Source organism: Leptinotarsa decemlineata, unplaced genomic scaffold, assembly GCF_025532065.1.
Source record: "Leptinotarsa decemlineata unplaced genomic scaffold, Ldec_3_MD MMD2_tig00003736_RagTag_RagTag, whole genome shotgun sequence".
Lineage (NCBI taxonomy): Eukaryota > Metazoa > Arthropoda > Insecta > Coleoptera > Chrysomelidae > Leptinotarsa > Leptinotarsa decemlineata.
This window is the reverse complement of record NW_027412593.1, coordinates 1,091,679-1,104,882: the sequence shown is the minus strand read 5'-3', so window position 1 is coordinate 1,104,882 and position 13,204 is coordinate 1,091,679. Positions and strand designations below refer to the sequence as shown.

General features: G+C 36.0%; 1 protein-coding gene across 2 annotated transcripts in view; it reads right to left on the bottom strand.

The window, feature by feature from the left end:
- The window catches only part of LOC111505249 (uncharacterized), a 265,863-nt gene that overhangs the window by 208,283 nt on the left and 44,376 nt on the right, over window positions 1–13,204 (bottom strand). For both annotated transcript variants that reach the window (XM_074178233.1, XM_074178234.1), the window contains exon 3: window positions 12,862–13,076. In XM_074178233.1, coding sequence (XP_074034334.1) covers window positions 12,862–13,076 — 215 coding nt within the window. The remainder of the gene's footprint in view (window positions 1–12,861; window positions 13,077–13,204) is intronic.

Genomic DNA, 13,204 nt, shown 5'->3' with positions numbered 1-13,204 from the left:
AGATAACATCCAACCCAATTCAATGCAGAACCACATATACCATGTAACAATATGGCATGGTCAACGAGGTCAAAGGCTTTGCTCAAATCCTAAAGTAATTCTAAAATCTGCTGTTTGTTTTCCAAGATTTCCAGCGCATGTTTAATGAGTTGATCAATTGTACCAACTGTAGATTTATTTCTTCTATAAGCATTCCGACTAGAAGAAAATAATCTGAATGACTGAAAGTAATCATATAATCTCCGATAGAAACAGTATTCAATAATCTTAGAAAACTGATTGAGATGCACATCATTTCAGTTGCTGGATATAAATAAATACGTTGATGAGCAGATGACATATAATTGATATTTTTAGTATCAGGTATGAATATGCTCCTACTGAGATTCAATAATATATTGGGTTGTTTCGAAAGTTCTGTCCATTTTCATGAATCTACTTCAAACTGTAATATATTAGTGAGAAATTATTCAATTCAAACGAAATAGGCGCCATTTGAATCATCGGACTTGTGCCAACATAACACAAAACGATTAATTACATCAAAATTGCCTGCTTGGGATTCTAAAACTGGTTCTGCCTGGTGCTGATTGGCGAATTTTTTATCGGTTAGAAAGTTATCGAAGTGATGGTAGTCGGTTGGCGAGAGGTCTGGGAGGTATGGTGGGTGAGGCAGTACTTCGACGCCCTATTCGTTTGATTTCCAACCAATGATTTGTGAAACGTGCGGACGGGCGTTGTCGTGGAGCAGGATTCGACCTTCTCTGTTGACCAGTATCTGCTACTGCTGATGCAATTTCTGGTACATTCTATCGATTTTCTCAAAGTAGGAGTCTGCTGTGATGATTGGCCTGGTTGCAGATAGTTATAGTGAATCACACTAGCCACAATACAGGAACCATGGTCTTTTTTGATGGATTTTCGCCTTTGGGAAGTGTCAAGATGGCTCGTTGGTATCCAATCACTGTCCTGAACGTCTCCTGTTGTTGAAGAAGATCCACTTTTTATCACACGTGGATCCAAAATAGGATCGTTCTGGTTATGCAAAGAAGCAAAGAAGTGCAGACCTCGAAACGTGACAATTTCTGTCGATCGTTCGAATCGAGGGGCACCTACTTTTCGAGCTAGTTAACCTTTCCAATACGTTTAGAACCATCGAAAACGCATAGGAGCTTACACCATGTCTTCCGTCATCTCACGAACCTTTTGTGATGGCTCTGTCTGAACCCGGGTCTTCGAATCCTCTTCCCTTAGTGAGGATAAGATCTCCAGAGCAAAATTCAGCAACCCAACGTCGAACACGGCATTCATTACCAGTATCATTGTCAAATGTCTGGTTAATTTTTCGGACTGTTTCGGCAGCGCTTTTGTCCAATTAGAATTCGTAGTTTATTGACTACGTTACATTTTCATGTTTGTAGTAGTGTCCAACCGAAAGTTTGGTTTCGGTTTCGGTCGAGTTTCGGCAAAAAACGGGTTTCGGTTTAGTATCGATTTCGGCGGCAAACCTGCCGAAACTACGACCGAAACCGCATTCGTGAGTTCCCGCGCTGTGATCGGTCATTTTCGGCGCGTTGAATTTCATACAAACGATGAAGACCTAATCATGTCGTGACTAACTTCGTGATTTACTTTGTTTATTATATAAATATTAAGTACCTATTGTGATATTAGGTAACAACTTAAATAAGTAATTTTATGTTTAATATTTTTGAAAAACCATCAATAATATTCAAATATTCAAAAGAAGGATCTACACATACTCAAATAAACACCTCACCTATTTTAAGTATTTTAAATAAGGGTCTGTTATATTGATTATCAATAAGTAAACATGTCGAAGACTGCGTAACGTTGTGATTTAAAAATAAAAAAATTAAGACTGACTGATTGTAATGACGTTTTCTTTATTATTCCATCAAAACATAATCTTTGTAAGAAAGTTTCGGTTTCGGTTTCAGCCGAAACTGAGACCGCTGCCGAAATTCGTTTTCGGTTTCGGTCGTAAAAACCAGTTTCGGTCGGACACTAGTTTGTAGTAAGTCAAGTGTAAAGGCTTTCTTACATGAACATATATAACAAAGAAGTAAATTGAAAAAATGTAAAAATATTAAGCATCGCAGGGGTCGCCTACGTACATATATGAATAAATAAATATATAGGGGTTTTTACAGACTACCACAGTACAATCGATACCGGTGAGTATGTTTCATCTCGAGTAGACATAGCTATCCTAAAATGATCCTAGTTTTCCGAGACTGAGTAAAAACATTGGTTGAGTAGCAAATTCTTAATGGCCTTTTTTGAATTTGGTTATACTTAGCTCTTTGAAGTTATTTGGCCGAGAGTTGAAAAGATTTTAATCAACAGAATTCTCCCGGAAACCTGCACTTGCCAGTATTCTTTCTCTGTAGTTTGAAAATTTTCATCGAATCAGGAGGGTTCCCCAAAGAACCACCACATGTGAGTGGAATAATGCAAAGTAAGTCATTTTTAGAATCACACCGCTTGAGATGTTTTGCAGTTGATGAAGGATATATTCCACTAGATAGTGTATTTGAGAGAAGATCTGTATGTTGATGCCAAGATAAAGTACTGTCGAGAGTAATGCAATAAATTTTACACTTTTGTTAACTGAACCAACAGTGTTTAACTCAAGATTTTGAGTTTTGTCACTTTTCAACTTCAATTTATTTGCTAGAAACCAAGTGTTGGCTTAATTTTCAACTTTTTCCATTACTTATGGAATGGACAAAACTTTTGAAACAACCTTACGCCAACATAAAAAAATCAGAGGAGTAATGAAGGAAAATGAAAAAACTAGAAAAATCTGAAAGCCGATAACAGGTATTGTCCAAAGACGATTGTGGATACACGAAAAGTCGTGAAATGAAATGTTTTTTCAAACAGTTTTTTTTCCTGTCCTTTTTTTATTTTGAATGTATCTATATTGACATTTTATGTATTGTTCAATCCATTTATCAATCCACTTCTATTTCAGCTCCCAATAATTTGTTCTCTTCGAAGATTAACATTCTTATTCATTTGAATTCTATACTCGTTGCTTGTTTCTTTTCTTTTTTCCAGCTCATTTCCTTCAGCCTAACTCATTTCGGTTTTGGTATTTTCGAAATTTCTTCGTCGAGTCGTTATAGATTTCATTCTGATTTTAAACAATAGGGGTCCGAACCGCTAATATCTACCAAAAACCACAACCACTACAAGTTGACACCTATTTCCGGTATTAGCGAAGGCTCCAACATTTCGACAAATATTTTTGCTGAATTGTGCTCATCGATTTTAGTATACTGTCGAATTTTCGAAAAATGTTCATTTGTAGATTTTCATTTGCAGATCGATGAAATAATTGTGATATCATGTTTTGAGTTGAATTTCAAATGAATGAATAGAGTTGTCGAGTTTGATTATGTGTATCGACTTAAACAGAAGAACAGCATTGAAAAACTAATCAGGAATGGATTTGGAACAATGTGAATATTATTTGAAGGTGGTTTGTGGTGCACAACGAAACATTGTCAACCACCTTTAAACAAACGTTGAATGCCTGGTACGGACCCGGAACTAGCGACTTATTCCGAGGATATGCGAAGACCATGGTCAAGCTTACCAAAGAAAAAACTCACCTCAGCTTCTTGTGCAGAGCTAGAGACAACAACATCATATCCAAAGGTTTTTTGCTGAAATCACCAATCCCAGGAGAGAGTCAAACGCATATTGGAACGCGCCAGCCGAGCACTGATAAGGTCTCAAATTAATTACCACCGTTGAAAGAGGTGTACTCTGATGCAGGATGCCACAAAACGATTTGAGAAAATGAAAAAAGAGACTTTGGAAGAGGATCATGGACCAATATTTGACGACATTGTAAGCACATGTTTGAAGATTCGACAAGACATGAGAAAAACCCACAGCAGAAAGTGGGAAGAGTGGGTGAGAAGACAATACCCAAATACAGAACGGAAACAGGACAACTATAATGCCGCCAAAGTCATCAACATGAGTTCCTGCCCATTCACAGACATAGAGAAATCCTTGTTGAGGAAAGATCTAAACTTCGCCATTGCACCAACATCTGTGCCTACTTTGGAAATAATAACTGCAGTGGAATCCACCAGTTCCCTTATTAATCAAATCGAGGCAGGAGAATTCAAATGGAAAATCAGAGAACAGCTAGATCTAGAACCAGTTCCAACATCTAACATCAGCAATGAAGAACTGAGAGCCCTGAACGGGCTACATAGAGACAACATCGTCAAGATCTTACCTGCAGATATGAGAAACGCTACTGTAGTGATGGATACTGATGGATACTGAACAGAAGATCGAAGAGGTGCTTCAGAAAGGAGAATCCACGAAAATCGTAAGATACTCTACTGCATCAATTGAAAGGAAGTTGTTCTAGACTTTGAAAAAACACCAAGTCTATTTTTCCGACAAAGAGAGATCATCGCTAACACCGCACCACAGTAAGCCCCCTCTCTTGTATGGACTACCCTAAATCCACAAGAAGAAGGACGTTGTGCTCAGACCGATCATTAGCTCTAGAGATTCAGCCACTCACAATATGTTCAGATTTTCTCTACCAATAATTAAGCCACTACAAAGAAAAACATCATCATTTGTGAAAAATTCAGGGTATTTTGTTGAACTACTAGAGGAAATCGAAGTCAATGAGCAGGATCAACTGATCAGTTTCGACGTGGAAGGCTTTCACACATACAGAAGAAGCTATTCGAAGATGGAGACCTGAAAAATAGGGCAAATTACCGATACAAGTAATCATGGAATCACTAGGATGTTGTGTACGAAACTGCTACTTCCAACTGAAGGACGAATTCTTTACGCAAGATAAGGGACTGCCAATGGAATTGCCACTTTCACCAATATATATATATGGAGTGAACATTGAACAAGCCCACAAGAAGCCCTGAGTCTGGTTGAGATACGTGGACGACACCTCCATAATATGGGTCCATGGACACTTTCCTGAAGCACATCAACAACGTAAGTCCTTCCATCACTTTCACAATGGAGAAGGAAGTCCATAACGAATTGCTATTTTTGGTATTGGTGAAGAGAACCGACACTAAATGGGAAACATCTGTATATCGAAAACCCACTCACACAGGACAGTATCTGAACCAGGAATCCAATCATCATTAGTACCAGTACTACATAAGAAATATTGGGTCCAAGTATTAAACCAGAACCTGTTTCAGATGTGGGAACACTATCCGTAGCAGTCCCACGAAAACCAGGCCACCTAACGCGGACTGCGATTCCAAGAAATTGCATTTACCGAATATCCTGCGAGTGGAGAGGATCATACATCGGTGGAACTAAGAGGCCAGTGAAAGTTCGCATTGCCGAGCATAAGAAACACACACAGCAAGGAGAAACCAGCAAATTCGGAATAGTAGAGCATGTTTCGACTCATCAACATAACATCAAGTGGACTCAGGGTGAAATAATCCACAAGGAGAACCCTGGTTTAGGATAAAATTCAGAGAAGCCGTATATAAGTTGTCCAACAACGCATTTAGCCAAGCTAGCGTAGAGATACGTAACATATGGAAACATCTAATCAAGCGGAACATGACCAACTCCCGTCAAACGGTCAGCTCTCCGTAAAACCAATGAAGCGGTGAGATGGAGGAGGGGATAGGTGAAAGCAGTCGAACGACCTATATAAATAGTCAGATCCCGAAGGAATAAGTCCAGTTATCACCAGAAGACGATTCTGCATACTAACAATCGAAACGTCGTGAAGCAACTTGGTTTGGAATCTTTCAATTTTATATTTTTAATTTTCATTTTTTGTCAATAATTTTTTTTATTTTTCAGTTAGTATTAATAGTCAATTTTTTTGGTTGTTTTTGGTTGAAATGAAATAACATACAGGCTGTTATTTCATTGTAATTTCAGTTTTTTGCTTAATAAAATTATTTTTTCAGTTAATCTTTTAAATTTTTTTTTTGTACAGATTCTTTCAGGGATTTCAAATCAATATTAGACAATGGAAGTCCGAACTGATTAAATGAATGTGGATATTGATCAATTCTCAAACAATCTGCTAAAATAATATATTTCATCAATTACAGGGATTTTTTTGAATTCGATTCGTTTACCTGATTTGCTTTGAGCCCTGTATACATAGCAATATACTATCTCCTTCACTTTCTCCAGTGTGCTTCGTTATGAGAATATCCTGAATGCGAAGATTTTTTCGCGGTGAACCCGAAAAACGGAAATTAAGCTGTTTGAAATGAAAGGAAAGGAATGGTAATTACGACGCAAACACAAATACATCTAAACATAAGCTATCCAGTCGTAGATTTATATCTTGACTCATTAGGCTTGATGAATATTTAGTGAAAAAGACTTTGTAGCGAGCTGTTATTTGATTTTTTCGTTTTGGGTCCATTTCATCCACTTTAATTTATGTTTACGACAAACTAACTCAGGCATTTGTACGAAAATACATCAAGTAATATTTGGTAATTCTTGAAATTTAACTTGTTTCATTCAGGGCAAAATACCTTTGGAATTTATAACTGGAATGAGTTCTGTATCTCTGGAGTTTTTTCAGTTAACTCAATCTTTGAGTAGCCCACTTTAACATTGCCGTTACTTATTTACTGCCATAATAAACAAATGAAAATTTAAGTTTCATAAGTGTTTCAGTTAATTGGCATACCGAATCCGTTTGAATGAATCTAACTAAATAGGTATACAGTTTGATCTGAAGAATGAGTTTCGTCCAAAATATTTGAAATAGCAATCGCAAATGTATACTGCAGAATAATCAGTAGTTAATACTACGATGAAGCAATAAAGAAAATTGGTGAAATGTCTCTTGGTTTATGGTATACCAGGTGATTCTCTACGGTTGCTCCCCCCTATGACTTTTTTATTATTGGAGATAAAACACGAAATTTGGGGGTTGTGTATTATAGTAACATTTACATTTTTTGACATATTCACTTGCTTTGCCGTACTTCCGGTTTGACCGGAAATGATTCCAACTTTCGATTTTTAATTAGAACATCCCATATATTTTTACTTATTTCGATCGAGAATGACATCATGAATCCAACAATACTTCACTTGTCAATATTTGACAAATAAAATCATTTTTATTCCAATTTTTAGTTTTTGATCTAGAATGCCATGGATCATGTAAATCGCTTCATTCTTGATCAAATAACATAATAAAACTACGACGTAGAGAATTATGACTTCACAGAAGTTTTAAGAATCATTTGACAGTCGCAAATATGAATTTTTCCAGTTAAGGCAGGTTTTTCCATCATATAGTAAATTTTGATTGGGGAATTTGAGATATGGGAGGTATTTCTTCAATTGCTTTTCAGTATGCCTCCAGGACTCAACCTAACGTCTCTCATCTTTCCAGTTGAATGTTTGAAGTCTTCAATGGAAGATTCAGTTTTTTTTGAACAGTTACAGTAGAGTCGTTGAGTGTTTGTCCAGCTCAAGCGAAATCAAATTGTTCATTGTTTTCCAAATATCAGTGAAACTTTCAGATGATCCATAATATGCAACTCTATCTAACATTTTCTATAATTGCCTAGAACTTACTGACCATTTGTGCTGTGTATTCAAGAGCAGGAGTTAGTAGTAGTAGCTACTGTATAGGGTGATTCTCTAAGGCGGCTCACCCCCATGACTGTTTTATTATTGGAGATGGAAAAACGAAATTTGGGGGTTGTGTATTATAGATCAATTCAAATTTATTGACATATTTACTTGCTTTGCCGTACATTCGGTACGGCAAAGGGGTCAGAAATGACCCCAAAATTCGATTTTTAAATGGAACATCCTATATATTTTCACTTATTTCGATCCAGAATGACATTCTGAATCCAACATTACGCCACTTGTCAATATTTGACAAATACATCATTTTTATTTCAATTTTTATTTTTTTAACAAGTAACATGGGAAAACTACGACTTTGAGGCTTATGACTTCACAGTCGTTTTAAGAATTATTTCACAGTCGCAAATATGAATTTTACAGTTAATTTGATTTTTTCAAATTGAAAGGGAGTGACTCGTCGGCTTTTTGTGAAAGATCATTTTCTTACGAATAATTTGATGCCACACACTTTCACTTTATTTTCTCTATTTTTCTGAATAATTGCAAGGAAGTCTCAAATTAGTCCGTTAAGGTTATAAATTTTCAAAATGACCTCCTCCTTGATCACAGCAAAGTTCAACTTTTTCAATTGTTGCGCACATCATATTGATTTGCCGTTCCTCAGTTATGTTCTGAAATGCCACCCTTACTTTATGCTCTAGTTCTTGATAGTGCCAATCCACTTTTCTGAGAAGGTGTCATTCAGATGTTCTCTTACGACTTGAGAATTGTGAGGTGACGCTCCATGTTGTTGAAAATGAATATCAACTTGGTAAGCCAGTGGCAAATCTTCAACAATAATAATATAATAATAATAATAGTAATAAAGTTTATTCACCATATTGATCACATGAATATAACATAGATTCGGCAAATAAACGTAGGCATAACGGAAGCAAAATTTTCGAAAAAATGTTCTTTTTGCATGATATTGCCAAATTCTAAACCGTAACTAAACTAAAAAATATGTATGTTAGAGTATTCTATGCAATGAATAGATATAAACTATTGACTATAAATTGAATACAATACAATGAATAGATATAAACTGATGAAAATAAATTAGCATAATGAATTGAAAAACTATATACATAATATGAAACATATAAGGACATGATGGTATTGAAATTAACTACTTTTTATTGAGTTCATTCTACAGGGGGTTTTATTCTCACTCATAAATACCATATTGTATTTTAGTAAGGTAGGCATTACAAATATATTTTTTAAAGTGTTCTGATTAATAATTTGATGGAACAGAGTTCGATCAGAATTTCTGAGCCAAATTTTCAGTTCTTTCTTGAATTTGAATTTATTTTGTATTTTAATGAGTTGTATTTTTTCCAGTACTATGCTCCAGATCTTTGGACCAGAATATTTCCAGTGTCTTTGACCTACCAATTTTTGGCATCTAGGAGCTAAAAATGTATTATGTAATACCCGTAGTATTATACATGTGGTCCACTGGTTTCACTTTTATTCTGTTCTCAACGACTTTCAGAATAATCTTCTGGCAGTGTAGCTGCCTTGTATGTAGGATATTACTTTCTTTGAAAAAGAGGTCACTGGAGAACGTTCTATCTTTACTCAACGAAACTTTTAAATATTTTTTTGGAAGGTATCCAGACATCTCAAGTGGGTATCAATGAAATAATTAATTTGATTTCTAAGGACTTGTAGATATCTTTCCGCATTCAGTTGTCCGTCGAAAATTATTGGCCCCAAAATTTTCCTCCGATAATACCCATCCAGCAATTGAAACCATACCCATCGCTCTTGAAAATTTCTTTCTTGCATCAGATGTAAATTTGTTTGAGAGTAGCTTTTATTATTTCTATTGAACATACCCAAGTTGGTGAATCGGGTTTCACTTGAATAAATAATTTTAAATGGAAAACGTACATCTTTGTATTTAGTCAAAAATCATTTGCAATAAGTCAATCTTCGGTTGTAATCGTTATCGAAAAGATGTTGGTGTAGTTGGTACTTGAATGATCGATAATTATATTTGTGAAGAATTCTCCAAACGGACTAATAACTTACATTACACTCAGAAACAATGTGACGAATTGACGCCGTACAATTCACTTCAACGTCTACTTCTTTTTCTTCACTGACGATGAAGTTATTGGCATTTTCTTCTGGTTCATTTCGCATTTTTCTTTCCAATTTTGGGAAATAATGCCGAGTGGAATGGCGACGATTAGGGAACCTCTGAGCATAAATTCAAGCCGCATCAGTTGCATTCTGTGTCTCCGTAAATTTGCCATATCTAATTATAAACTACACAACAAAAAAATGTTTAAAAGTGACAGCATATTCATCAGCTTATTTGTTTGGGTAGGTCTAGCAACAGCTTCAATTGTTTTTCATGGATAACTAGAATAACAGGACTTGTGCAAATACGTATTATTTGTTATTGGGTATTAGGTATTGTTTCTTGCAATTATTCAAAAAATAAAGAGAATGAAGTGAAAGTTTGTGGCATCAAATTATTCGTAAGAAAATGATCTTCAACAAGAAGCCGATGAGCCACCCCCTTTCCATTTGAAAAAATCAAGTTAACTGGAAAAATTCATATTTGCGACTGTGAAATAATTCTTAAAACGACTGTGAAATTATAAGCCCCAAAGTCGTAGTTTTCCCATGTTACTTGATCAAGAATGAAGCGATTGACACGATCCATGACATTCTAGATCAAAATATTAAAATTGGAATAAAAATTATTTATTTGTCAAAAATTGACAAGTTAAGTATTGTTGGATTCAGAATGTCATTCTCGATCGAAATAAGTAAAAATATATAGTATGTCCCATTTAAAAATCGAAAGTTGGGGTCATTTCCGATCAAATCGGAAGAACGGAAAAGCAAGTAAATATGTCAAAAAAATTAAATTGAACTATAACACACAACCCCTAAAATTTAGTTTTTCTATCTCCAATAATAAAAGGGTTATAGGGGTGAGCCACCTTAGAGAATACAGTAACTACTACTATTAACTCCTGCTCATGAATACACAGCACAAATGTTCAGTTAGTTCTAGGCAATTATAGAGAATATAAGATGAAGTTACATATTATGGAGCATCTGAAAGTTTCACTGATATTTAGAAAACAACGTAAAATTTGATTTCATTTGAGCTGGACAAACACTCAACAACTCTACTGTAGCTGCTCAAGAAAAAAACTGAATCTTCCATTGAAGACTTCAGACATTGAACTGAGAAGATGGGAGACGTTAGATTGAGTCCTGGAGTTCATTAGAGTTCAAGGTGTACTGAGTTGAATCTCAAAACGATGAGCAGCCACAATCCGTCGCGTATTTCTGATATGCACCGCTCTTGGTGATATCAAATGTGCCAAGTCACTTGAACACTTTTCGTGAAAGTACCTACAGAAGAGAGACAAATCTCCAACCTTAAGGTTGCAGCTGATGTTCGCGTCTTCAATCAAATGGATGACCCTTTTCAGAATGGAATTCAGCAGCTTCGGGGTATGCTTAGGGACGGAGCTACATACATGAAAACAATAATCCAAAGAAGTTTTTACAAGAGCAAGAGCAAGAAAAACCTGAAAGAACGTTTCCTACAAATGGTCGTTGTGGCATATCTTTCGAATACGTTCACCGTCAAGGCTGGTGTTCCCAAGGAATCCATATTTGTCTTCAACCCTATTTTAATTCTATATCAACGAGTTATTGGAAAAAAACAAGAATCCAATATATTCCTTTGCTGACGACAGTACACTTGTCGCGTCATTCTATTTGGATTCCAGGACATACGCTACGGAGTCACATCATCATAGGCAGTAGGAGACTGCATATATTAATTAGGATCTTAGAAGTGATTTCGAATTGAGATGAAAGTAGCCAGGTTCCATTCAATGCCACAAAAACCCAGGCATCGGTTTTCTCCAAGAAATGAATGTCTCCGAACCTGATATAATAATGTCAGGCAAAACAATTTCGCTTTCTGCTTCAATGAGTTTGTTGGGGATTAAAATGGACACCAATATGTCTTGCCACAATCATGTCACTGGAGTTTCAAAGGCTGCTTTTCGAAAGCTTGGAACACGAAACAGAAAATTGTATACACCTCAGCAACTTTTGAGGCTTTATAAAGCTCAGATCAGACCTTCTTTGGAGTATCGTTCTCATGTATGGAGCTCTGCCCCCAAACATACCCTGAGGTTGCTGAATTCCATCTAGAAAAAAACAACAGCCTGATTGTAGACGGAAACGTCAAGTGCAACCTTGATAGCCTGAAACATCGAAAAAAGGTTGGAGATTTGTCTCTCTTCTATAGATACTTTCACGGAAAGTGTTCAAGTGACTTGACACATTTGATTTCACCGAAAGCGGTGCATATCAGAAATACGCGATGGACTATGGCTGCTCATCGTTTTGAGATCCAACTCAATACACTTTGAACTTCACTGTTTTAGAACTCTTTTATCTAGAGAACTGCGTTTATGTGGAATAAACTTCCTGAAAACGTTTTTTCAAATGGATTCAATCTCCAGCGATTCAAATCCAATGTGAATCGCTACTTTTGAACAAGTACCGCTCTGAGAGCGCTTTGGGGATTTTTCTGTAGTGCTTGTGTTTTTTGTAAAAAAAAAATCCAGATGAGCAATTGATTGAGGGTAGCCTCTATTGAGAGGTTTTACTGTATCATAATTTTCCAGGATTTTCCTATTGTACGCATCTCCTAGTACTTTTTCGTCCATTATGGTCCATAAAATTCAATAGTTCTTTCATCAAGTTAGCAGAGTCTAACTAACAAGGGTTCTATATTCTGCCGCTTGTGCAAAAAATTTAATTTAAGCTATATTCCATACGTTCTGATTATCATTCAGACTAAAGAATGAAAGTAAGGATCAAATCTAACCGTATTGTGGTGGTCAAGAGGAAGTAAGAAACATTTAAGTGAAGAACAATCCATGACGAAATCGGGATATCGCTTACGATACACTGTTGTGTTCTATGAAAGTATAGATATAACGGAGAAGAAAAATATTTTTACGGAAAGTGGAAAAAGATCTGAATTTTCAGAAACGAAGATCAGCAGACATAGTCCCATTTCAAGTGTTGTCAATTGATTTCAGTATGTTCTTTGCCAGGTCAAAACATATCATAAAATATACAATAGGATTTGAAATTTCAGAGAACAAATTCACTTACGTCCACGTGAACGCCTTCCACTTCATACCAGTTGGCTTGGGGTCGTGATTTGGGGACGAACCTGTAGAACTCTTCATGCTCTTTGTACCATTTGACAGCATACAGGGTATCGTTTCCTAAGTCGTAATCACACTGCAGCATGGCTGTTTCGCCTGGCATTCGATACTGAGGAACATTCACTCTAACCCACTTTTGACCGATGTTGGCAGAAAACGCTGTAAAAAATTCATTTTTCATTGAGGATCTCAGATCAGAATTATATAATCATTTTGAAAAAGTTTTTTCAACGAAAATAATGAAAGCATTGTACCTGTGAACCTGTAATCCCAAAAATAATAAAATG